The sequence below is a fragment of the Molothrus ater genome, chromosome 3 (genome assembly GCF_012460135.2).
Source record: "Molothrus ater isolate BHLD 08-10-18 breed brown headed cowbird chromosome 3, BPBGC_Mater_1.1, whole genome shotgun sequence".
Classification (NCBI taxonomy): Eukaryota; Metazoa; Chordata; class Aves; order Passeriformes; family Icteridae; genus Molothrus; species Molothrus ater.
In genome coordinates, this window is record NC_050480.2 from 88,014,584 (window position 1) to 88,042,160 (window position 27,577).

The following is a 27,577-nucleotide window of genomic DNA, read 5'->3' on the forward strand; positions in this document are numbered from 1 at the left end:
TGAAAATAAGATTCATGAGTAGCATGGGGAAATCAGTAGGGATCTGTTGTTTCCTCCTCCTTCCACTGCAAAAGCAAAGCACACACACACTGGAGCCAGCAGGTGTATGATTGCATCCTTTATGGCTGACTGCTCCATTGTTAAGTACCAAGTCAGCTGCTGGCTTGTATGGCAAACTGCTTTTTGAGGTATTTTAGTGAAACACCTGAGGTTACACTCATAGTCCTGTCTGGGACTAGACTATAGATTAATTATTTGTTCCCCATGTCTGCCATCCAACATATTCCATAAGTCTTCTCTCTCTTTAAGTGATCAAGATTGTATTCCAAATCTGAGATGAAAACAAATTCACTCCTAAAATGGGTTGAAAAGTGCTTACAGAAGGCGATAGGACATAGCAACAGGCATTTTCCAAGGAGCTTATAGGCAGCAGCCAAAGACCTGCTCTGCTAGTTTCTCTGGAGATCAAATGAGAGAGAACTAAGTACGGAGGGAGTGTCAGATCCTGTGGACGATGCCGAAGAACTCCTGCGTGTCATCTGGACGCGGTCCGGCTCAGCGTTTGTGGCAAGAGAAGAAATGTAAGCAGAGGGTGTGCCAGTGGCAGCCGAGGCCGCTCCCGGAGGTGGGAGCCGTCATTCCGTGCCCCGGCCGAAGGAGGTGGGCAGAGGAAGGGGCAGCGTTGCACGGGCGGGAGTCAGCGCTGCCCCCGCCCGCGCCGCGCTCGGAGCGCCCAGAGCGGCGGCGGGCCCGGCGGGCGCTGTCCCCGGGCCGGTGCTGAAGGGGCGGCCCCGCTCGGCTCCTGTGGCCCCGCTCCGGCACCTGCGGCCCCGCTCGGCTCCTGTGGCCCCGCTCGGCTCCCGTGGCCCCGCTCCGGCACCTGCGGCCCCGCTCGGCTCCCGTGGCCCCGCTCCGGCACCTGCGGCCCCGCTCGGCTCCCGTGGCCCCGCTCCGGCACCTGCGGCCCCGCTCGGCTCCTGTGGCCCCGCTCCGGCACTTGCGGCCCCGCTCGGCTCCTGAGGCCCCGCTCCGGCACCTGCGGCTCCGCTCCGGCACCTGCGGCCCCGCTCGGCTCCTGAGGCCCCGCTCCGGCACCTGCGGCAGCGCCATGGCCGTGGCCGCGCTCCTCGGCCCCGGTAAGTGCGGCGGGCGGGCAGCTCCGGCCGCCCCCTCCTCCCCTCCGTCCGTCCGTCCGTCCGTCCGTCCGTCCCTCGGCACGGCTCCGGCTCCCGCGGGTCTCCGGCGGGCGCGGGGCCCGGGCTTGGCTCGGCCCCGGGAGCGCTGCCCGGCAGGGCTGGGGCAGGGCGGCGGGAAGGCAGGAGCGGCCGGCGGGGACACCTGCTCCGAGTGAACAGCCACTGGCTGCTGGCTGGGGAGAGCTGGGTGCTGCCCGGGCTACACACAGGGCTGCTGACACTGCCTTTGGGCTTGAGTGGAGAAAAGGGGAAAATCAACAAAACTGGTACAGGAGAATATGATGAGACAAGTATGTTGTATGTTAATTTCTGTTATTCTCCTTTTCTCCTCACTGTATACTGTATACGTGCTCTTCTCTCTTTAACACCCCACTATTCTAAACTTGTATTTCTGTGTTAAAAGTATTCTGTAGGTAGTTCTGCCCCAGGTTTTGTTAAAATAAAGTTGTCTTTTATCAATTTTCAACTATATTCAAGCTATGTTCAGCTGTAGTTTGGCATTTTGACTTCAGAGCTTGTTATCCCACTGCTCTTGCCATTGGATAGAAACCACAGCTTAGTTTCCCAATATTCATTATTACTTATTTACATTATTTTAGGATTGCAGAGTTGGGAAATGTACTTCCTCCATTCCTCAGTTCCCAATCTGCAAAATGAAAGCACTAAAATGTTTATTTTTCTGCCTCCTTTTAACTTCAGGCACCAAATCCTACAGAAAACAGAGAATTGTACACCTACCCAGTGAATCAATAGGCCTTTGCATAAAAATACAGACATCTGTAGAAATTTAAATGTGTGTCTTCTTGTCAATATGGATCCCGCTAAAAGTTTTAGCTGCAAACTAACTCTTAGATACCCTCAACTCTTCTATGCAGAATCACTTAGTATTCCAAACACTTGAGTAAATAAGTAAAGAGAGCAACTAAAGTAATAGCTGTCAGTTTAAGAAACTGCAGAAGCTACAGTGCCCTGGACTCTAAAATTGTATAGGGCAGTTTGTTTCCTGTAGGTTTCTGGCTGTGTACCTCCTCTGTACTGCTGAGGAATCAAAGACCCATCCATAATAGGTCATTACAGCCAAAGAAGCCCTTTCTTTGGTTGAAGTGACTTAAATCATAGATTATGCTACTCACCTCTTTATTTTGCAAAAACATCACCTCCTATTTTGGGGCCACTTTCAAGATAGGTTTAAAATGGGAAGCAGAAGAGTGTGAAATACTCCCTAAAAAGTAGCAGGAAGTCTGTTCAGTCAGTCCTGTTTTGACTGTCTCAGCCACTGGTCCTTGAAAACTCTCTGAACACGAGGAAGAGAGCACAGAGACTTTGTGATGTGAATCCTAGTCAGATGAGTAAACCTTGTGTTGTGTAAGAACCTAAAAAATAGATAAATGGTCATCCAGCAAAACACCTTTTCTTAACAAATATGTGGGTTTATAATTTTGTATTGTTTTATATATGCAGTCATTTTGCCCTGTAAGGTATTTGGCAACTTATTTTTCCCTGTCACCTGAATAAATAGTCAGTAATTTCAAAATAAGAAAGACCTTTTGAGACAGTCCTAGAACTAAAATGTTGTCATAATAAGCCATAATTGTCCTATGGATAGGGCCAGCTGCACATTCCTCAAGGTCAAGAGGTAGGAGCTGTTTCTGTCAATATGTCCTCAAGGCTGATGGACAGACACAGCCTAGGAGTGTTTCAGGCTGGAAATCACCACCAGTCCTGCATGGATCTGAGAACTGCCAGGAATATGCACCACTGAGGAAGGATTAGCACCAGCTATAATAAGCACATGTGGCCTCTTTGTTGTCTCAGAGGCACACAAGATGCTGTTGCACCTGTCAATTATTATGTATTAAATGTTGCTTCATATTTATCAGCATGTGTCCAAAAAGTGTTCCAATTTCTTCAGATAGGGTCTGAACAAATCCTGAAGCAATATTTCATGCCTCTTGCAAATGATGTTTAAGGGATTAAACAATGCTGGAAACCACTCAAATTCCACATGCACTTACCTGAACATGATGGGGGGGGGGGAAGGTATTTTATTAGAGAGATGCCGTGTTCTTCAACAAGTAAAGAAAACACATCTGGTGTTTAGCAGGTAGTTTGATAAGGCCTGAAATCAGTGACTGAAACTTAATTTTATAGAAAATAAAGACACATGATTACAAATTAGAGGTTGCCTTACCATGGGAATGTTAATGAAAGAGCTAAACTCCAGCTGATATCTCCTTTCTTAACATGGCAATTTAATTTTCTACTGATAAGTCACAGGCAGTGCTGCTATAAAATTCTTTATCTTGAAACCTCCAGAAATTTTTAATGTAATTAGCAGGCTCAATGCACCCAGGAAAGCAGATGAAGACATATATGTGAGGGTTGCTTTCAAGAAATGATGCATCTGTGAAGTAAAAATAAAGAGAGTGAAGAGTACTGCATTTATAAAATAAAATCATATTTATTATTTTACAGTTGTGTAGTTGTCAAATCTCTTTCACACACTCTATTCATAGGAATTCCTAAACAGCTTAGTTTGGTGAGATTTCATGTGAATAAAGTACTGTTTCTTCTGAATTTTTTACTGTCTTCCTTTCTGTAATTTATTATGGAGCTCAGAACTGCAACAATTTCTATATATCCATGCACCAATGTCATATATAACTATGGTTACTGTTACAATACTGGGGCAAAACCAATGCAAAATATGCCAAACTGAAACTTTGAACATTTAAATTTAGTTTTCCAGTTACAAAACGGAGGAAAACTTTGTTCTGCTAAAAATTAATTTGATAGCAATTTGAATCTATAGAAAAAACTATAGTAAATTATATTTTTAAAACCTATGTTTAAAGGAAAAGGGTCAGTACAGTATCTACTGCTTTAAATAGTCATTATATTCTGTTTTTACAGTGTTATTCATTTACTTCACATGTATATCTACTGTCCAGACTACTGACTGTCTGCACTTGAGGGAGCAGTGTCTTAATGGTGGAAATGGATGTGAGGGTGTCTGGAATGTGGTTGAAGATGCCTGCAATATTTCAGGTAATTCTGTATGTTGTACACACCTTAATTTTGAATTGCTATATGCAATTGCATATTCATAATTTATTACAATATCCCTGTGGCAACTAAATGAAGTCAGTGAGATTTTAAAGAGAGAAATTAAGGCAAAAAACAATCAGCTTCTGAAATCCTTTGCAGTGGCCAATGCTACTTTCAGTAACAGTCACAATGTCTCTTCAAGAGAGTGATAAATGAAATTTCTGCACTGGGAACAAAGTCAGAGCCTGAATCAACTCGAGAAGTCTGAATTCAGCAGAAATTAGGCTCTTGTGGGATCCTGTTAAATAAAGCCTGTGTGCAACTGGTGAAGAAGTTCCAGCTTTGTTTTACACAATTTGGAGGAGTTGATCTGCCCCCTCCCTGGCAATGAGCAAGGCCAGGTTGGACACGGCTTTGGGGAACCTGTCCTAGTGGAAGACATCCCTGCAAATGGCAGAGGGGTTGAAGGTCCCTTCCAATCTAAACAATTCTGTGGTTCTATAATCTAACACAATACCCAAAACAATGTAGTAGTTACTTAGAGTAATTTTTAATTATTGTACTAGAGTAAGAAACAGATAAAACATTCACCTCTAGTGTGAGCTATCTGAATGAATGCCTCTGTCTGTCTGATCTGTTGCATGTATTTGATGTCCCAAATGTCCCAAGACAATATTTCAAATAATTAGAGTAGAAAATTCTCTTTGGGGGTCTAGGGTGTCCTTTTCCAGATACTTATCTACTTTGCATAGAATGTCTTTATACTTTTAAGAACAGATGAAGTAAATGAAAAGTATATGATAATATAACAGTTACAACAGTTCCCAAAGCAGCTGGGCTGCAGCACATGTTCTATTGATCTGTTGAATATTTTATGTGAAATGAAACAGTTTCAAAAGATATGGCTGCTGTTTAGAAGAAAAAAAATTGGAATATGCAGTACTTTCTGGCTCAAGTGCCCTAAAGATGAGCTCTCTAGAACCAAAACAGAACCAGAACAAGCTAAATTTGTTTCTCTCACATCATTCACAAACACATTAGCACCAGCACTACTTGCCACGCAGATATATGTTTGTGCTTAGCCTGTTAATCTTGGTACCCTGCAGCCAGATGAAGTGGGCCAGCATGATTCCTTCTGTGGCCCCCCTTTGGGTGTGTGGTATTGTCCCATAATATGAAATTTCCCTTTCTTATTATCTTATGTACTTATTCACTGATGTTAAAGATATTTGTAACTGGGCCAGAGAAATCTTCCAGAAATAATCATTCTTGTGACTGCTTGTTTGGATTCGCATCTGTATGTTTCCTTAGGATAATAGCTTTTGGCAAGGACTCTCCAGCATTGCAGAGCACTCAGATATTGTGTTGGGTCTAGGACAAATTATACTAAATGTGCTTATTAGGTACCATGATCCCAGAGCATGTAAATCCAGCCAGAGAGCTGATGGTACCTCTCAGACAGCCCACAGAAACAGTGTAGAAAACCCACCAGCAGCATCATTAGTAAGAGTAACATTACACTGTCTCTCATGTGCAAGTCTAGAAACTTCATGCTGTAGGAATGGAGAATGTCCTTTGAGCACAAACATGTTACTGGAGGCAATAGACAATGGGGTAAATATTTGTTTTGTTAGTTTCTTTGTGCAAAACCTAACTACAAATTATAATGGAACTCCTTTGGGGTACAAGTTCGATAACTCAGTCCATCAGACTGTAACCTCAAAGTTAAATGTGTACATTATCAAGACCTCCATCTTTTGCTCTTCGGTGCAGGTCTGGGAACACTCTCCAAACTACTGCCTAAGTAGTCACTCCTTTTCCTGTCAAATTTTCCATCACTTCTTCCCCACTACTCCAGCAGCATTTCCAGAGTCTCAGTTTATAATCTTCAGGGTCCAATCCTTCTTTCACCTCTGTGGCCAAAATGTGGTGGAAAGAAAAAACAGAGTGTGAAAATGTCTATGAATCAGCTTCCAGGTCAGGATAGAAAAGATAGCAATATTAAATTTTGATGAAATAAGATTTTTCATTTTGAAAAGATCAAAAGAGTTTCAGCACTGCTGAATGAAGACTTTTAGGTTTGGGTTTTTATGGTGTATTTGTGGGATTGGTCATTTGTTTGTTTTCCTTCTGTTATTTCAGTGTAAAAAAAAAAGACATTTCTGAACTCTGATTTAACCATAAGTATAAAATTTCTTTATTTTTTTGCATGGGAAACAGAAAAGGTTTTCAAAAGAAAAAAACCAACTCAGATCACTTACGTTTTAAGGAATCACATTTTGAATTAGATCTGGATGAGTTTAATTTTCCTAGAATAGCAGACTCATTGAGGTTGGAAGGATCTCTGGAGATCTATCCAAACTGTGGTGTCACCAGTGCTAGAGAGGAAAACCTCACACTTTCCCCTGTAGTCTTCAAATTCAATTCCCACTGAGATGACTGAAGAGCTGATTAAGCAAAAGCAGAGATTATCACTCAGGGAGTGTCAGCTTCTACTCTGTCATGCTTCTATCTGTGGTCCTGTGTACATGAATTGTGCACCTATAAATAAATCAAATTATGAATAATGGCTGCCAAACATTAGGCTGAGAGAGCATTTTTTTTTGTGTAAATGCCTTAGAAGCATATGTATAAGATAAAATATATTACCTAGAACTAATCCCTGGTAAAGCAACAATAATTGAAAACCAGTAATAAAATATTTTCTGCTGTTAATCACAGCTGAATCAATACCATTGTACAAACAGAGCAATGCTGATAATAGGTTATTTCTACACAGTTTTTAAGAAGTCATGCAATGGAGCCCCATAAATCTGATGTGCTTCCTGCTCGTGTCTGTGCCCTTTGCATGTTGGTAGCCCCACAGCCTCTCCCCAGCCCCAGCTGTCAGGTGCTGACTCAGCACAGTGAGATCACAGCACAGGGGCCACTGAACACAGCCCCCAACTCCTGGCCACGACTGGTCAGTGGCATGAAGACAGGTGAGCTGAGTGAGGCTGGGGTGCTGTGCAAAATATACTGGGGTATGGGGGTTTATTCTTCTAGTTCTACTCACCTTCACCCTTGAAGTGTGATCTGGACCTTGAAAAAGACAGTCACAAATTTTGTGAATAAGCTAATTTTTACACCAGCCTCTCCTGATCTTTATTGCTCTCTTTCTACAGGAATATATTTTCCTGAAATTCTTTTATTCTCCCTTTCTTAGTTGATAAAATACAGAGTAGAATATCCACACACTCATCTTCATGGGCCATGTCACTGCATCCTTTTCATCCTATTTTTATGGTCAGGAAGTATCCTATGTCTGTGACCTTCAATAAATCTCCTGAGTTCCTTGACTTCTGGAACTGTGAGTGCTAAGGGTCAGGGGTCATGATCTACTTCTGAAAAAGCAGAAGGAAATTTGAAGATGGGGTTGGAGAGATACAGGCAACCCCAGCCACCATCACCTCTTTCTTTGCTGATGGAAGAGGTGGAGTGGGAGCAGAGGCTGGGACCTGCAGCTCTTGCTGGCCTGTGCCATTCCCCTCTAGCAGGGTATTATTTGATATATCCCCCAAACCCTCCTTAGTCAGCAACTGGAGAAAGGTCAATGCAGAGACTGGTAGAAAAAGGGGGGATCAGGACAGGGATGTGAAGTCAGGAATAGCTGATTCTCATCACTTCAGGCAGTGGCAAAATTGCACTGTTTCCTCCTGCAGAGCTTTGCCTCTGCTGCCTTCCACTGCTATTTGTGTCAGCAACAGATAAGTGATTTTAAACCCAGCTCACATCAAAGCTTGCCCGTGGTGCTGGTGACAGAGGACTTCTTGTCACTTGCAGTTTTACTGAGTGCAGAATCTTTGCTGCCCCACACCTGTGGGGAAGCAGCCAGGCAGGGGGCAGGCAGCACCATTAGCAGGGCAGAGACATCAGCCTGTGTGCCCAGGAGACAGAAGCCAGCCCTCATGCTGCCCTGTGACCTGGCTGGATCTCGTGAGCCACAGACTGCTTCTCTTACATATTGTGAGACATTTGATATCTGTGAGGTAAAGAGAGGAAATGTGCTGCTTTGGGGATCCACATACCTGTTTTGACAAGGTAAATCATGGCTTTCACAAAATAAAACTTATCTAAATCAAATGAAATTGCTTCACTTGTTACATTCTTAAGTAATGTTTAACTTAAGCAATAATAAATCATAGAATCATATAATGATAAGGGTTGAGGGTCCTTAGAGATCATCTAGTCCCATCTCCCCCTGTCCTGGGCAGGGACACCTCCCACTAGACCAGGTTGCTCAAGGCCTTATCAAACTGGTTTTGAACATTGCCAGGGATGGGGCATTTACAGCCTCCCTGAGCAACCTCTTCTGATGTCTCATCATCCTCACTGTAAAAAATTTCTTCCTAAAATCTAACCTAAATTTCTCTTCTTTCAGTTTGTATCCATTACTCCTTGTTATGTCACTACAGTTCCTGACAAAGAGTGTCTCTCTCACTTCCCTTAGGCCCCTTCAGATATTGGAAGGTTGTTGTGAGGTTTCCACACAACTTTCTCTTCTCCAGGCTGAACAGCCCCAACTTTCTCAGCCTGTCCTTGTAGGGGAAGAGCTCCAGTCCTGCTATCAACTTCCTGACCCTTGTCTGGACCTTCTTCTACGGTTCCACGTCCTTCTTATGCTGGGAACACCAGAGCTGGATGCAGCACTCCAGGTGGGGTCTCATGAGAGCAGAGTAGAGGTGTAGAATCACAGAATCACCTCCTTCCACCTGCTGGCCACGCTGCTTTTGATGCAGCCCAGGGCACACTTGGCTTTGAGTGAGCACTCACTGTCAGCTCACAACAGGCTTTTCATCAACCTTTGCACCCAAGTCTCATTCTGCAGGGCTGCTCTCAATCCCCTCGCTGCCCAGCCTGCAGGTGTGTCTGGTATTGCCATGACCCAGGTGCAGGACCTTGCACTTTGCTTCATTGAACATCAGAAGGTTTGCATTGTCCCACTTCTCAAGCCTGCCAGGGTCCCTCCAGGGGCATCCCTTCCCTCCAATGTGCCAACTGCACCACACAGCTTGGTGCCATCAGTGAATTTGCTGAGGATGCACACAATCCCACTATCATCATCATAATAATATTTTTGAAAAGCTTTTAGCTCATAAAGTAGATGGTTGATTGATTTACCTTTGTACCACAAACTATTACATGTTCTTTATTTTCCCCACACATACGTGGAAAATATGACCTGACATCCTGTGTGACTGTCTTTACCACTGAGTCCAAGTGCACATGCAAATAGACTTGAAAATAGGCCAGCAAACTAGAGTTTCTGCACCTTTTTTTTTATGTTAACTTCTCCCTCATTTTTATTCTAAAATTCCTAAAAATCAGACTATTCTTGGGCTGCTTTAAATTTGTTGTCATTCTTAAACTTAGGCAGTGAAGTTGTTCTGTGGGGTTGGGGTTCAAGGGAATATCTAAATGGCATTTGTAGGCTTGCACCATCCTCAAATGAGAGAGGGAATCTGACCCAGAGCAAGCATCTCCTCAGCCTGGGGTTCTCATCACCATTATCATGGGGCTGGCTCTGCCCTCTGTGTCCTGTCTCACTCCATCACACAGTGCCTCAAGCCTGCACTGTGTGTTCCTGTCCCTGTACCAGGCACCTCATTTCTGCTACACAGGAGGTAAGTCTCTCAGTTCAGGCTGTGCCCCTTCCACACCTAAGCACCTTTTTAGTTTGGTCTCAGTGCCTGACCTGCCTAAAATAAAAGGTGAGAGTTTAAGGTTTTATGTACTTTGAGAGCAGATTTTCTGGTAATGGATCAGATCAAATAAAAGAAGTCAAACCCACAGCTTTATTTTATTACTTTGAATATTATTTAAAATTTGTAAAATATGACAAACTGTCTTCTCTTGGCAAAGCATATTATTTTTGTTCTTCAATTGAATTGTTTTATGTAACCATATCCCTTAAGCATTCATAAACATTAATGAAATTATAATTTTAATGGTGAGTTCTAGGTAATAGATGCAAGGCAGAAGACCGTGTTGGATGTAATAGAATAATCCAGGTCCTGGCTGACGAATACCCAGAATTTAGAAACTGTGTCTGCACTGCAGACAATATCTGCAGCATCACAACCTTGCTTGGGAAACTGTGCAGTATTAATAAAGGTAACTGAACATAAATTTGTAATTATGAAGACCAAACCCAGTAATTTTGCAACCACCATTTTAAGTGGATTCGACTTTCTTTGCTTATTCTCAAGTCTGATAAATTCCCCCAAAAAATTAGTCTTGTCTTTTCTGTGATATTCATGCTCTAGCATGCATATGAAAGAAATGCTACAAACAAAAGCAATAAAATGCATGTGAGAAATTCAAATGGCTTCTAAAGTTCTTGTTGAATCCACTGGAAAGCAAGAGTGAATTCACAATGTGTGTTGAAGGCTACTCAATGCCCATGGAAATTTAAGAGCCACTGGATCTAGGTTGTGTATATAGCCACATTCAGTAACTTCTGAATGGGAGGATAATTCATGGGGATGCACAGGGGTGCAGTTGTGTAACACTGTGTTGCAGGAGGACCTTCGCTACATCTAGGAGAGGTTACTGGATGTGTGAAACATAGTCACCACCTGCATAAAGCTATACATAATATATAGAGTACATATTTTAAAAATTCTATTGTAATCAATGGGCCGAGCTCCCCTCAATTTATTTTTATTTTTCTGAGAACTCTTATCCACGCAGAAAGTCTATCTCTGTAATTGAGAGTTGCTTAGTACACGAAGAAGTTGCAGTTTCTGGTTCAAAGTCTCCTGGCATAATGATTAGCAAAGCTGACACAAGAGAGATAAAATCAGCCAGTGAATGAGAGTCTGCAAAGTGAGTTTCAAAGTGATTCCTGGCACTGATCCATCACACCCTGCTGGCCTTACACAGCATTCATCATAGTACTAGACTGAACATTCATATAGTACTAGACTATATGGCCTTATTGCAGAGGGAATAGTAACATCCTGATCTGCCCCAAACTCCTTGCCTCAAACAGGAAGGATGGATATCTGAAGCCTAATGTTGATGTCATTGGAACAGTTGCTTTTGCTTCTAGGAAAATGACATAACGTTATATTTTTTTTTGACAATTGACATTACATTTCTCACCACTATAGAAACAAGTTTGGATAGATTTACAGTAGTGTTGGGTTTACCTACAAGGGACAGCATATGGTGTTGTTAGGCACTTTCAGGAGTACTTCTCCCTGTCTAACTTAAATTGCTATTTTAGGTGATGAATCAACCATCTTCTGGAGTTGTCATTCTCTCTTTAAGAATGATGTATTTACTTAAGATTATACCATGATATGTCCAAGCTGTAGGTGGTTAAAATTATGTGAAGTTAAACTCTTTATACAGTAATTTTAGTGAGGATTTTTTACTACTGTTTGGCAGCTGAACTGTTAGAGTGAACTGTACTATACAGCTAACAGCACACCGTAAACATGAGGAAGATTCATTAGTTTGTTAGAGTCTGGAATTATTATGTGTTTGCACACAGCTCAGAATTAATCTAGGACTGTTTCACTCAATGTAATGCATTAAGACAAGCACCCTTTTCCTGAGATTTTGTGCTCTGATGATGATCAGTCGTCTATTTGATTTGTTACTCTGTTTGTACCTATTTCTGCAGACTATTTGGAGTCTCCCTCGAGGCTGGACACTGAACTGGGTGTCAGGCCCCCCAGGAGCCCCGGGGCGCAGGGGCGCTCTGAGGACTTGGGGAGCTGCAGTGTGGCGAAGAGGCGCTGCCGGGAGCAGCCGCGCTGCTCGGCCGCGCACAGGAGCTTCCAGCGGGGCTGCCGGGCACCTGCAGGCACCTGCAGCTCCCCCCGGCCTGCCAAGTGTCTGCTGGCCTGGAAAGAACTGAGGACAACGCCTCTGGGAAGGTGCACGTGCCCAGAGCCGCGTCAGACGAGATGCATTAAAATATGGAAGGGAATATTTAACAACCCTTGTTTACAACACTCACAGGAGAGCCAAGCCTCGGGAGCTGGTGACAATGATGGCAGTGATGATGACTATAATGCTGATGTTGATGGTGAGAAAAATCTGGTCACTGACACAAGTTGGTGCTCTTCCAGCAGTCTGAATGCTTTCTACATAGCAGTAGTGTTTTTTGCCCATTTGCAATTCAAAATTGTAAATATGATCATTTTAGGAGGTTTAGTTACAAATAAATTCAGAATCTGATACAATATGATAGCCTGAGTGCAAATACTGTCATTCTTCAATGTGTTAATTTGATGCAACCTTATCTAAATAAGTTATTTTCAGTTTTTCACTATAATTAGAAGCGGTATAAGACCAACAAAAATAATTTACTAATAGCAAGAATTGTCTGCTAGCCTTGACTTTAGGTCATGACAAGCAGTTAGTTGAACTTGAAAACTGGTCCATTGATAAGCACATTAAGGCCCCTGGCTTTTATGTATTTACAAGAAATCTGACTTTACAATGCACTGAGAAGCTCTAAAAAACTCTTACTGAGTCCACAGGATCTTTAATTATGTAAAAAATGCTAGGAGCAGCCTTTGATAAACTATGCTTTGACCCCAAAACTTATGAATATATGTAATAGTGAATTCAGAATTTATTAGTAGGTTTTATTTGGTCAAACTAATTTGTTTTATTCTTGTTTATTTTTATTCCTGGTGCTATGCCAGCAAGACAGCCAATACTTTAAGGTTAAAAGGCTAAGATGTTATTTACAATTTATGCCTGTACCTGTATCTTTTTCTTCTAGACAATATTGGTATGGAAAGAAAATTACAATGGGGTTTATCTGCTCTCTCCAAACAAGGTAAGTCTGAATTTACTTATGAATCCTAATAAATACTTTTAGCTCAGTTTTCAGACAGTGTACAACATTCCTTCAGATTAAAATTAATACTTTTCATTGAAATGGATGAGCAGGGAGTTAATAGACCAAACGTATCTTCAGTTAAGGTACTGGGTGCAGAAGAACCCAAAAATGTAACACGTAACAATCGAGTAAGATAAATGGAAATCAGGTAACAATCATGATTCTGTCAAACAGAGCCAAATCTTATCCCATAAGCATTTTAGGGTCTAGAATTTTTAGATATCTTTGGAAGGTTTATTTCAGTCTCGAAATACCTAAACTGATGTTAAAAGCACAAAAAGGCCATTTATATTCTCTTCATTACTTGAGCATAAGACTGCACACTGGAGATTTCAGCTGTTTCAGGAGGGTTGCTTGTGAGCAGTGCAAGCAGTGCAAGAAAGAAGTATGAAGTTACTCAATAGGCTTAAAAGAAGCAAGAAAGGAGGAAGAGCTGGATCAGAGTTTTGGGAATCAAGCTTGATTTACTGGAATTATGTAGACAGGACACCTACCAGTCATCACTGGTGTTGAGAAAAATTTTCTTGAGATTTTATTTTAAAAACTGTTATTGGTTTTAGCACACACAAACAGGAGCTGTTTGGATGTGAACAGGGAGTGTGTTGAAGATGAAGTGTGTAACAAACAGCTGTCCCTGTACCTAAAAGTTTGCTCAGTAAATAAGAAGTGCAACGTGGAAGGATGTCAAGCAGCCATAAGGTTCTTCTATGGAAACATGCCTTTTGAAGTTGCCCAAATGATGATATTTTGTGACTGCATCCAGCATGATGAATCCTGCCACAGAGCCAAAGAACTTCTCCATGGCAAGCCCTGTGCAGTTACTGTAGTTCCACCTCCATCATGTTTGAATGTAGTCCAGATGTGTGAAGAGAATGAATTGTGCAGGTGAGTAGAAGTATTTTGCCCACTAAGGTGCTTTTTAATAAAGGTTTTGTCAAACCATTTTTATTATACTCTATATATCCCAGCCATAACAAAATTATTTTCTGCAGTGTATCTGCTGTGTTTGACATCGTCACAGATGTTTGGATCAACTGTGGTAATTCAGAAGTAATCCCACAAGTAAATTGAAATGATTAATTTTCAGAAAGGTTTGGAATCTAATGTGGGCTTCTCTTCTGCCTGTATCATGACACTTAACACCATTTCTGCTGGACAAACTATGCCATTGCATATTTTCATTACCCCTTTCTTCAGATAACACCTGCCTGTCTGCACCTTTGCCCTCCACCAGTTTGCCCAAGTTGTGCAGCAGACCAGACAAATTTTGTTTGGTAAAAGTAATTACCTTTCCAGGGCAGAGTCTGACCCTTTGTACCCGACAGCCATGCAACCAGCTTGGCCTCTTCAAAAATCTTTTATCTTCTTCTCTTCATCTCAAGGATACTTGCAAAAAGCTTTCAAAAATCTGGCCTGAAACATGCACAGACCACCAAACTCATGAAGGATAATGCCTTTTCAACATTTCATTTTATATTTTTAAAACATGCAACATGATTACCATATTTGTATTTCAACCTAATTGCCTCCTTTTAAGGACAGTCAATTGGCCCACTTGTTTTCAGTGTGGTCACCTTGTGGATTAGAGTTGAATTTTACCTCAAAGCTGTGCTTAAATTAGCCTTCAGTCAATAAACCAGGAGGCCAAGAGATGGTTTTGGTTTTGTGCAGATTATTCAGGTTGATGTCAGTAACAACAGCCAAAGGGCTATAAATGTATGTCTGTACATGTATAGACATGTAATGTCATTATGGCTGAGTTCCCCATCATTTTGGGAACATTAATGTTTCCTGGCACTGACAATAAATGCATATAATTAGCAAAATTAGTCTGTGAATTATGGCTAGTCACATCCATAAATCAGGAGGTGAATGAAAATAATTCCATTAGAACAGAGGTGGCATCTGCTTTGAGATCTTTGCTTGTGTAATAAAAATATTTACAAAAGTTTTCTAGGCAGTATTGCAACAGTCCATGCTTTTCCATGTGACATGCTTGTGGCTATTACACAATATCAACTGCTAATTAATAACATATATAGCATATATGTTATTATATGTTATAGCATATAATAACATATATGATTAAGACATAATATTTTAATAACTTAATGTATTGTACACTAGGCTTTACCTTTATCATCTCCTAAAATATAATATGCTAGATTTTTTTTAAACTATTATCTACATATTTTTTAGTTAATTTATAATGGATATTTTCTATTGTCATATACAGTGCATTAAAGGCCAATTTTATTTCATCCTAACAGTAAATAAATGGAAATAATTTGAGATTACTGAACTGAGTAATTCTTCATGTAATTTATCTCTGCTGTCAATTTATCTTTAAGTTCACAGTACTTTTTCCGGAGCCTTTGACATTTTATATTGTATTAACATTTGCAGGGCCAAGGGGTGACATTAGATGTAGATTATTTAATGCTAAATAAGTTGAATGTTTGTTCTTCCTTCACCCTGCTCAAAAGCAGATCCACTAGAACAGCACATGATGTGGTTTCATTGGGATGACTGGTCTAGTTCCTGTATTCACATTTCTTCTCTGAGTATCTGAGAGTGTTGGAATTCACACTGTATTTTCTGGACTCTGAGAAGCAGGTGCTGAGTAGAACTACAGTTGCTTTTCCTCAAAATCAGAGCAGAATTTATGTCAGCTATCAGTGAATATTGCAATTTTTAAGGCTTAAGTGGTACCTTGGAAATGCACTCCTTCAGTGGTGTTCATTAAATGTCTTTTTATGAAATCATGTTAGTTAAAGTGTCATTGTGTACTTCTTTTGTTTTTCTTTTTTTTTTCTCCCCTACCAGGAAAAAATACGCAACTTTTCGGTCAAAGTGTTGGAGACATGTGACAAAAAAATGTTATAATGATGAAGCTTGTCTTGAAACTTTGCTCAAGGATGACGTGCCCTGTTCTGCCACCGCTGATTGCAAAGCAGCCTACGTCAGCAGCTGGGGCACGATGCTGCTCACGGAGTGCACCTGCCAAAATGTGCCTCCCTTGGAGCAGCCTTTGTGTGAGCTCTTCCATCACATGCTGCACAGCAAATCCTGCTTCAGGGACTTACGTGAGTAACACTTCCAGCTTTACAGAATAATTAGTTTTAAAGAGAATTAAGATCCTAATTTACATCAAATCTTTGCTACCACTGGTTTCAGCAAGATCTATAGCTGTGGGTTTTTTAAAACACAAACCAAAACAAAAATTGAACATAAAGTTTTCTTCCTCTGGTATGGGGAAAACTTATAATAGTATTAAACCAATGAAATTGACTACATGTCTCATTACTTGAATTTTCTGAAATAAAGAAATAATTTCTAGAGTCTATATTAATATGCAGATTAGAAAAGTCCGAAGTCATCCTGGTTTTGGCTTAATGTTGTACTTTGGTACACTGTTTTTACAAATAATACAAAGTAGCATTTGGGTTTTTTTTCTTTTCTTCTTGGAGTCTGAATATTAGTAAACCTTAGTAAACACATATTTAGCAACAGAATAAATTCTGCAGAAAATAGCTTCAATTATTTAAAGAAGGCTTTAGGATTTGGTCTTCAGTAAAAACACTGGGTGTAATTGAGATTAAATATAGGCACTTTCTCGGATCCAGTAACGACTTTCATGTACTTGATTAGCTAAATATTTTTTGTCAAATATACATGTCTTTGCCAAGCCTTTGGTTTAGAGAATTTTTAATGCTATAAATGGAAATATGGGAGCAAATATTAATATTTTAGTCTGAATCTGCAAAGTGTCTTCAAAGCAAAGCTCCTCTTTGTCCCCAGTTATTGTGTCCTGGGTCACATCACAGGGTGGTTCTCTATCATGGGGTGGTTCCTGGTCTCCTGCAGTATAAACTGAACCTGGAGGTTCATCTGCAGCCTCTGCAGTGCTCCAGCTGCATGCAGACATCTGCTCCATCAACCAGATCAAAGACCAATGTATTCTCTTCTCCTCAAATCTCTGACTTACCACACCAACTATTTTGCAATATAAATCCTCTTAGGATATGTTACTCGCTGGTGCATCATGCCCTGTGCCAGCTGTCTTCTACATGTATACTCCAAAATTATGTACATTCTTAAACTACCCTGGGAGAGGTAATGATACCTAAAGATTTCAATGAAAAGAAATGGTTCTTTCATAGTTTTATCTGAGGGACAGTGCTTTGAAAACATATATGGATTGTGTGCATGCATTTCATTGAGTGAAGTAGTTACACTTTTAGTTCTAGAAACCAAAATGGTACCACTGATAAGGGTGTAACTTTTTTTCATGTCACTCAAAGGCTGCCCAAAAACTAAAATCAAGTTGCTGAAACATTGCTCTTAGTTTAGTTAATCATTACTCAAATCCAGATTCTGAGAAAATATTTAAAATCTTCTAACAGCTACCCTGGAAAAGTGATAATGTAACACACTTAGACTTGAGACTTCTAGCAGTGATTTTGCTGATGAATATTATTTACTTGCTTGCTTTAGGGCTGAATTTAACAGTCCAAATGAGTGAGCACATCATCCTGTTAGTTATTTCTTAACGTACAAAACAAAAAAAAGATCCTCATGTCTGAATAATCAAATAATTGCTGATGAGCTTTTGCCATTCCCTGAAGCAGTCTCAGGATAAAATGGTTTGAGGGTTTTTGTGATTGAAACTTCCCTAACCTAATTGGGACTGAAGAATGGAAACTTATGTTTCTTATGTTGTGCAACAATTTCCTGGTGGTTAAAAAAAAAGAATTTGGGGATCCAGAGCCTTTAGTGGATCAGGTGGATCAGTACCTACTCTACAGACCCCCTCCAGCTTTCTTTTTTTTTTTTTTTCCCCTAGATGTCTAGTTGTGATGCAGCTAAACCGATGATGGTGATGATTATAGGTTTTATTACAAAGCATGTTTTTAATGCCATTCTCTGCATGGCAGTACAGAGATGTGGAGTGATTACTGTACAGTGCCCACCCAACACCATGTGCTGAATTTTTCCTCTGGCCTGGGGCTGATCTTTGGCTGACTTTCTCTCTTACAATGGCAATGATCTGTAAACATTTCTGGATAGCAAATACCCAGGGTATGAGAAGGGAATCTTTGCCTCTAGAACTGGTCCATGAGTGGTGTTTACACCATCTCTTCTTCCTACCTTTGCATGGCACTGCCTTTGCTCCAAGTGCTGTTCTCAAGGCTGTGCTCACAGTGAAAGGACTGCAGACTCAGTAAAAGGCAAGAATTGTGACTGACTGCTGCTGTGTGAAGCAGAAGCACAGGGTGGATCATTGCCAATGTAGGATCAGTGTCTCAACAGGAATAAGAAAAAATGTCAGTGAGGGAAATAAAAAATTTAGGTTTCCAAAATATTTTAAGTCTGGGTTATACTTTTGGATCTCACAGAAAAAAATCCAAATAACAGGTAGGTTTAGTCCATTGTTATTTGGACAGTGTTCCAGGCTGCAAATGTGTGCCTTTCTTATATTACTAAAATTTCTCCGCTTGCTGTTTATGTGGGTGAGCAGCTGTGTACTGTATCATTTAGCCTTCTACTCTGTAAATATACTACTTAAGTAAACCTCCTATTTTCCATTTCAACAGAAGATATGTATTTTCAGATATATTCATGAAATCATGCCCACTGAGAGGACAGGCCTTTCTTAAAAAAATTGTTGAGGTCTAGCAACACAGCTGGAGCATAAACTCTGCCTTGTGGAAATTACTTCAGACTGCTACCCCTTTCTCACCACTTCTGTATTGGTTTGGTGGACCCAATTCTTTTGGTGGGCCTATTTTTAAAACAGTTTATGTGAAAAGAGAATTTAAGCTCTTTTGTGGCAGAGAATATTTTCAAAGCATGCTTGTCATCCGTAAGAAAAACTGAGGTAGAACAGGAAGAACTATTATGCACTCATTCAATTTGTTCATCAAATATCAGTAAACAGTATTTTTAAATAGCTCCCTTTTTAAATTATGTCTTTTAGCAAAATATCAAACAATATTCACTTATATAATTATTTTAAACTAATATTTTAAATGGATATTTTCTTTCCAATATCCAGGTCAAATTTCTATTCAGAAGAAGGGTTTTCACTGGGTAAATACAGAAATTCCAGGGGAAAAGATTTCTGGAGCACAGCTCCATTCTTCTGCAATTAATGGTGAGTTTGGGCAAGTCACTCCATGATTTCCACAGCACTGCTCTCCTTGGGTGGGTTCAGGCAAGTGAGCTTGATCTGCTGCTCCTTCATTTGGTCTGGAAATCTCCTGTTTGGCTTAGCTTATATATCCACAAAATAAAGTTAATCAGACTGAATCAATTGCCCTGACAAATGGTTTTGAAATAGATGTCTCACAATCGCTGTATTATAATTGGGGAAAATTAAGCTATTAAGCCTGCCAGAGCCTGACTCTCTGTAGAGTCATTAGAGAGTAGTAGCCATAACGTGTAACACAAATTATTATCTTTGATGCCACACCTACTTCTATCTCTCTTGACTTTCTGTAGTAGTTACAGCAACAAAATTAGAAGCCACAGTAAGTGGTCTGAGAAGGGGCTTGTGTTACACTCCATCGGACTCTACCTTCTTACACAACAGGAGGGCACACAGTACCCCTTGGGCTGAAGAGCTGCAACTTTTATTTCCTTTTATTTCTTTTAATAGAGCTGCTGCTTTTCTTTCCATGAATTTACATTAAGAAATTAAGGAACATAAAGCTAAAGGATATTGAATTAATATACAAATGTTTTCATTGCTGAAATAATATTATTTTATATTTCCTTTTGAGGGACCCAATTACAGAGTGAGAACTATAAAGAGCTTAATGCACAAATATCACCTCTAATGAGAATGACCTGTTCTACCTTGTGCAGGGCAGATTACAATTCTCCAGACTAATACTACAAATTAGTTCCCAGAACTCTTCCTACAGAATGCTTTTGACTGTGAAAAAAATAATTCAATATCTGCATGCAGTAGAAAATGAAGTGACTTCTAACCTTTCCATCCTTCAACTATTGCTGAAGTGGGCAACCTGGATAAGGGATAAAAAGGATATAAAAATGGATTAAGGGAATGGGATTCCTGAGACTTATGTGTGCATAATTAAGCATTTGGCTGTTAGCATTAAAGTTCCTTAAGAATCATTCATGTCATCCAAGTGCTCTGTGTAGCCAGAGAAGAAAGTCAGGGACCCTCAAAGGAAGAGTAGTCCAATTTTTTTGGACTGCCTTTGCTGAAAGTATTGACTTCTCTTTTCCAATTGCAGAGGGGGCCTGAATCCCTAGTTAGAACAAGACTCTAGAGGTTAAATAATGCAAGTCATAATGCAAGAAATGCTGCACTAAGTGAGAAAATGCAAAATGTGAGATATTACACCCCTGTCACTAGTTCTAACTGCAGACTCTTTCAGTGGGTAAAATGCATTTTACATTTCACTTAGAGATTCAGATAAATATTTGCAAGAAGCAGCCTGTACCCAGTTAATTCTGTTCACATTGAAGTCTGAATACTTTCCAAAAACCATTCCTTGAAGTCTTAACAGAACTTTGGATAACTTTAGAAAAATAAAAAGAATGCTGACCAGCCTAAATTATACAATAAAATATTCCTTCTATTGTAGCTGTCATGTACATGAGATGGGAACTTTAAGCCATGAAAGTCTCATAGGAAGTCAGGTCAAGAAGAAGAATTTGATTCAGGATATCTGCCTGATGGTAAAAAACATACTGCAAATTGTTTCATAAATCCCACTGCCAAAAATCTAACTCAGTGTCCTAGATACAAATACTAATAAATGTGCATTACTCAGGCTGCAAAGGGAATTATCATCTTTACAAAATATTTATCTTTAATGAAATAAAATCCCAAAAAGAATTCAGGGCACAGAGGCAAAACAGTTAAGTTGTCAAGTATGGCCTTTCACATGTGTGGAGACTTTTGAAGGCATTTGCTTCTTGGCTATTTTCTTCTCAAAAAATATGAGATAAAATCTGCTGATGTCTCTACATTAAAATCTCAGAAGAATCCTTTACTTAGTTTGTCACTGAAAGATACAAGGAACTCTTTAACCAGATGGAATGAATGGCCGTCTACAGATGAACATGCTCAGAAGAAACTCAGCATGTCTTCAGCTTTTTTTTTAGGTTTATACTTAAAAATATAGCTTACTGTTCAAAAAACCAGTTAGATTTCTCTATTTTTTTCAGCAGCATTGCAAATCATACAATTGGATAAAATTGCTTTAATAGAAGGAGTCTTTCACAATAAGTAATAAATCTAAGCATATATACCTATATTCAAATATATTTGTAAATAAATAGAACCATGGAAGTTAAAAATTGTTATTTCAGGTTTGGGGTAAAAAATGTGATACCAGGATTTTGTAAAAATCTGGACTGGATTTAAACACGTTCACATTCTCAGGAGGGAACAGGCCAACAGAGTCATCTTTGGGCTGATACAACTCTCTTAACAAAATGTGATGTGGGCAGAGTCAGAACCATATAAAAGTTAATGAGACTTTTCCTGTAAGCTTGAATTTGATCTCATTTTGGAAACAATATCATAAAGTTATAAATCAAATAAGATTTCTCTAAACTTCTAATATGCCTACCTAATTATGCATCTTCAGCCTGGCTTTGGCTTTATCCTATGTAAATGATATCAATGACTTTACAGATCCAAATAATTTAAAAGATTGCTTCCTGCACATTGGTTTGAAAAGTGATTCATGTGGGAAGATAAGGATTTATTTTCATCACCATGGAGCTTTGAGGCTAAGTTGTGGGTTATTTAGGGAAGAGGAAGCTAGAAATACAGAACTCTTACCCTGTTCTTGTGAAATACAATATAATTAGACTTGATCCAAAATTGTTGAAGTCTCATCTTAAATTGTAGTGTTATCATATATTTCCTACCAAGGAGTAGAGTGCTTAGATAAACAAGTAATTGGCAGGGTTTATCTGTAAGCATACCAGCTGCTGTGGGAACTGAGATTAGTTCAGCTCCAGTGACTTTAATGTGTAAGGTATCAAACACTGTCAGTCTGATGGTTTTATAAATGTAGAAAAAAGCCTGTGAGAAGCTGCAGGTAGCCAAGAAACCTCTGAGCAGAGGCTGGGATTAATCTGTTTGATGAATATGCACTAGCCATACCTAAGCAGGTAGATCCACTATAGAGTAAGATTCACCAAAATCCCTCTTTGTTCCTGACAGAACTGAATCAACATCTCTTTTACCAGCAATTCATCAAAAATGTAGCATTTTTTCAGATTTTGTCAAAAAAATAGAAAAAAATTCACTTGGTCACTTCAGCGTTTTGTTTGATTGAAATGAAGCACCTTTTACAAAATTTATAAGAAAAAGATCACAATGTTCTGTTGAAAATTTATTAGCCCATTTTTAAGCATCCATGACTGTACAATATATAATGTTAGATATAATAATTTTTGTGGTGACATACTTTAAAAGTTTCCATTTGCCTAAAATATGTGTGAAAGTCACTTTCCACTTCAAAAAAGTAAGAAACTGTTGCCCCTACAACTGCTCCTACACTTGTAAAAAGTTTTCAAAAATAGCTGCATGTACAATTCAGACTCAAACTGAAAAAAAGGCCTACAAATTACTCTTTTGCTAAAACCCATCATCTTAAAGAAATGCTGTAACTTGAGAGCTAGGCCAACTGCTGATATAGTTTTTAATATATGTTATTAGCAGTCCCTCTCTAAGACAGACCTCAGATAGACCTCTTTCTTCAAAAATTCGCCATATTAAATATCCTCCAGTAGGTTACTGGATTAAATGGAATGTTCACTCCATTTGTGCAAATTGTGGTTTGATCACTGCTTTCACTTTCTTACATTGGAAAACTTGAATGTGGGGTAGTTTTTTGAGAAAAAGTGAGAACAGTCCTACAATGAAAGCCAGGCAGGTCCAACACCCTGCTCAGCTCCTTGTTTTCCTTGCTGTGGAAAACATACTCACTCTCTCCTGTCAGGGCTGCTGCAGCATCCATACCATCTGTGCTTGTATCATATGATACACTACACCTGCTGCATGTATGCAGTGCACACAGAAATGCCTCGTTTAGGTTTGTGTGTGCATATACATAACACATGGAGCATATAATAACTGATAACTTATTCAGAGACCAGAATATGGCCTTCTCACAGCCCAGAGAAGTGGCTCAGTGCTGAGCCCAGGGATCCATCCCTTCCTTAGTGAATGTTTCACTGGATAATAGGATGGAGAAGCTTGGGAGCAGCCAGGGCCCTCTGTGTTTGAGTTCCTCTATAAACAAAACTTACCTGAGTGTACAAAGCCAACAGAATCAGTGCAACAGGAAAGTCACAGAAAGGTCTCATGTTTTATGCTTGTGGCTCTGCATTTGTGGCCTCTCCATCCTGTGTCCAGGGCTCATATTGCACTCCCAACTGAAATGTTTCTTTCACATATTTGATCAAAACCAATGGATTCATTACGTCAGGGAAAAAAAGAGTTACCCCTCCTTTGGAAAATAAAATTTGTAACAGCTCCCAGTTTTTCAACAGTTGGAATTTTTAGCACATAAGCCACCAAAGTGACTTCTTGGTGAGAAGCCTAACTGAAAAAGGAAACTCTACAGGAATGGGGCCCAGAAAAACAGTGTTAGATCCCATTTGATGTTAATTTGATTCTAGGTGGAGCATTGCTCTAGACTGTAATTACAGTAATATGTGAAAAAGAAAAATAAGTCTAGTTGATAAGTAAGAGCCAATTCTGCTCTGATACACAGAATAACATTAACATTTTAAAATCAAAAGGGAGAATATTCCAAAATAAAAATCATAGTAACAAGCTGTTCCCCTGCAGCAGAGTGAAAAGTAATGCTATACATATGAAGTGCTATCAGAGCTGCCATTTACTAAAAGAAGTCTGAAAATTGCATTGGATCAAATGGCAAAGGTAGAGTTATTCCTACTACTGACATACATCTAGATCTTTTCCCTCCTTTTAATTACATTTGTCAAAATTGATAGCTAATTTGCCTCACATATGTATGATTTTCAATACAGATCTCAAATCCGATTCTCATTACTAAACAAGCAGATGTTTCTTTTCTGATTTCTGTTTTTATTTTTAGGTGAAACTGTCTACATTATTGCTTACTCCTCCTGCATAGCTCTCATCCTAGGAATAGTCCTGTTGACTCTGCTAAAGATCAGGTAATTTGATAGGGATATTAATCACTGGTTCTAGGAAATCGAAAAACCAGAAAATAAAATGGTTTGACTTAGTTAAAAGGTGGGCATTGTGATTGTCTTTAAAAACAGTCCAGCATGCCCCAGTGATGGAAAGAACTGACATTGTGGGTGTCAGCAGGGAAGAGTGAAATACGAGATGTATCTACAATGCCCTCCATTCATGCAGAGATCCCAGGCTTTGGGAGGTTTCATTTCCTGTCCCATGGCAGGGGAAGGTGAAATCTGAATTCAAAAATTCTGTGAGACTACGTTCCTAGCCCCATAGCAGGCAGGGGTAATGCAAAAAGGAAATGAGCATATTCGGCATTATAACATTTTGAAACCAAATCATGAATGCTGCTATTGTAGCTAATATTCTTGCCAAATGCCATTTTTGCTCATAGGAGTCTGTAAACAACACCCACCATCCCTGCCATCCTTTTCTTTTCCCCCCTCTCTCCTTCCCTCCCTCCCTCTCTCTGTATGAGAAACTGCCCATACACCAATGCTTGGTAAGAAAACAGAAATGTGCATTCACTTAGTTAAATGAACACGGCCTTTTCTTAAATGATACATTTTCTTGGACCAAATTAAATGGCCAGATTTCAAGAATTACACTGTCAGATGATAGGTAACAGAACATGATGTAGCAGGAGCTATATATAGTGGGAGGGATATTGAGTCAAATTTAATTATTAAGTTCCGAGGCAGATCAAAGAGGAATTGTAGAAAAATGCAAAAGGCAAGTCAAGGATATATGGGAACAGAGGCTTTCTCTTTAGGTTTGCAGAATTATTACTATTACAGAAATATCAGCATATAAAGAAAATTTAGATTTAAAGAATACAGAAAATGGAAGAAAGAACAATGCATTAATAAACATGAAGGGGATTATTTTATACCACATTGTTCATCATAAAAAGAGGAGAATTTTGCCACTGATTTCAATTAAGCCAAAGTTCAAACCAAAAGCTGAGTAGTTTATTGTTAAATACATGCACATTCTTTGTTTTCAGAGCCTGCAGAACAAAACATGAGTCAAGAAGTCCCTCGCCAGACCATTCTTCTGAAACATTTATGGCCCATTATAAAAGTCACAGATGAACTACTCTGTTGCTTGTGCTTTTTAAGGCTATTCCTGAGAGCCAGCCTGTTGTACATATGTGATAATAAAATATATATTAGAAAAACGACTATAAATTATGAAATTTTGTAGTTAAGCATACAAAATATTTTTTTATATTTATTAGCTTATTTTTAGCCTTTCAAAAGCTGAAAAAAAGGGTAAAAATGGTAAAACTGTGCTCTCTCTTATTTGGGTAAATCCACAGATCTGTCCTGAGCTGTACATTTCCTACATTTTTAGATGCACATGACACTGATATAAATGCTGTATCAACAATGGCAATCTTTGAAGGCACCCTTTCTGATCTCAACTCATCTGGAAGAAATAAAAAAAGTCCATTCAGAAACATTTTAGAGACCTGATAAAGAGCACATATGTGGCAGTTTTGTATACCTGGCTCCCAGGTACCAAGTACCTGAAGCAGCTGTCACAGAAAAGCTGCCTGTAGTTTGATGGTGGAGCACTTGCAGGGTAGGAGGAGATCAGGATTACAACCCTCCATGAACTAAAATGACTCTCTGGAATAATGCTTTGACTCCAAAATGTTGTTGCTGAAAATGTTTTTAATTTCTCCTCCAATATGCTTCTAAAATAAATGAGTGGAGTTTGTCACTTTGAATACAATAACTTTAGAAAACAATTTTTTGGTCTGAATGCCCAGTGGAGAAAGTCACTTGCTTGGGGCTGCAGTGCCTGCTTCTCAAGAGAGAAGCTGTAACCCATCTCACCATCTGTGTTTCCTATTCATTGTCCCTAGGTAAGACACAAAGTGCCTGATTGTCCCCTTGCACAGTTCTGGGAGACATGGTCCCTAAACACCATCCTGGATCCCACTCTGTGGCTATGAGCTCTGGATTTCTCTCTATAGCTGAGTTGTTTTGCTAGATTTAACCTTCTATTTACTGCCAGTGAGTTGTCTTTGTTAAATCTTTGTGACAATCTAGTCCTGGTGAGCACAAAATAATGGACTGCTGTTTCTTATTCAGCTGTTACCATGAATAGCACATGTATTGCCTTGTTATAATGGCATTTGATTAATTAACTTTATTTCTAATGTGATTAGTTTTAATTTTGTTTGAATTATTGCTAAATGTAACTCACCTCCAGTTTTGACCATGAGACCAATGGTCTAGGGCCACATCTAGTGTGAGATGACAGATCTAGGACTAGAAATTAATGTGATCAGAAAAGCAAGAATCTCTACTCTTCTACGTGACTCTTGCTTCTGGCTTTGGTAGCTTGCAAAGTTGTTACTGTAGAGCAAAATCTTAAGTCTGCAGTTCTGTTGGGGAGAGGCTTAGAAATCTTACACAATTATTACAACATGGATTTTCTCTGTCTCTATCATCTGCATAAACCAAAGAAAGTCATTTTTGTTTTGAAATCAAATGTTCTGTCATACTAAGTCAGCATTTGGAAAAAAACACAGAAACAGAGAAGTGAAGTTCATTTGTTAATCAAAAAGATCTGCTTTAGCAGTCCAGCAATTTGCAGCATCTGGACTAACTCTCACCAAAGTGCTATATTCACATTCTTCATTTTAAAACTGTGAAATGGGAAGATTTCAAACTGAAAATAGTGTTGAGAATATCTTGGATAAAAACATTTAATTACACAGGAAATGTACTTTTGACATGAAACCTGTGCTGGTTTTCAGTCTGACTTCAAAAACCAGTGAATCTTCCATTCACAAAATTTGAGGAGATACATTTAAATTCAGATTTTACTAAACCTCGATCAACAACAACAAAAAAATTACCTTCTTAGAAACTTTTTTTTTCTAATTATCGTATATTTAGACACTAGAAACACAACTCAAAGATGTGCTTATTTACACACACACAGTCACAAACAAGTATGTAAAATGTATTTGAAACTGAGGGTATTTTACTCTGAGAGACAACAAGATATTTAGTGGCTCTTGTTTTCTTTGCAATTTCACAGGCTCTCTCTTAAGAGATGACTTAGATGCTTAATGGGAAAAGTACATTCCCTCCACTCCATGTGTACAAAGTAGTCTGCCAATTGTATCTTGGTGTTAGTTGTTAAATAAAGGCATTTCTGCTGGGATGATCTGTATTC

The 27,577-nt window shown here is 39.4% G+C and overlaps 1 protein-coding gene across 1 annotated transcript; it reads left to right on the forward strand.

Annotated features, from left to right (window-relative positions):
• Window positions 1-1,058: 1,058 nt before the first annotated feature.
• GFRAL (GDNF family receptor alpha like) lies at window positions 1,059-27,565 on the forward strand. The gene is made up of 10 exons (XM_036379288.2): window positions 1,059-1,136; window positions 4,110-4,244; window positions 10,245-10,397; window positions 11,917-12,324; window positions 13,030-13,086; window positions 13,710-14,034; window positions 15,976-16,235; window positions 19,208-19,306; window positions 24,270-24,351; window positions 25,386-27,565. The coding sequence occupies exons 1-10, from the start codon at window positions 1,109-1,111 to the stop codon at window positions 25,471-25,473; spliced, it is 1,635 nt and encodes a 544-aa protein (XP_036235181.1). The 5' UTR covers window positions 1,059-1,108; the 3' UTR covers window positions 25,474-27,565.
• The last annotated feature ends 12 nt before the right edge of the window (window positions 27,566-27,577 follow it).

Coding starts and splice junctions, on each gene's coding strand:
- GFRAL (XM_036379288.2), top strand. CDS start 1,109: ATGGCCGTGGCCGCGCTCCTCGGCCCCG. Junction 1,137..4,109: donor GGCCGCGCTCCTCGGCCCCG/GTAAGTGCGGCG, acceptor CTGTTTTTACAG/TGTTATTCATTTACTTCACA. Junction 16,236..19,207: donor ATCCTGCTTCAGGGACTTAC/GTGAGTAACACT, acceptor TCCAATATCCAG/GTCAAATTTCTATTCAGAAG.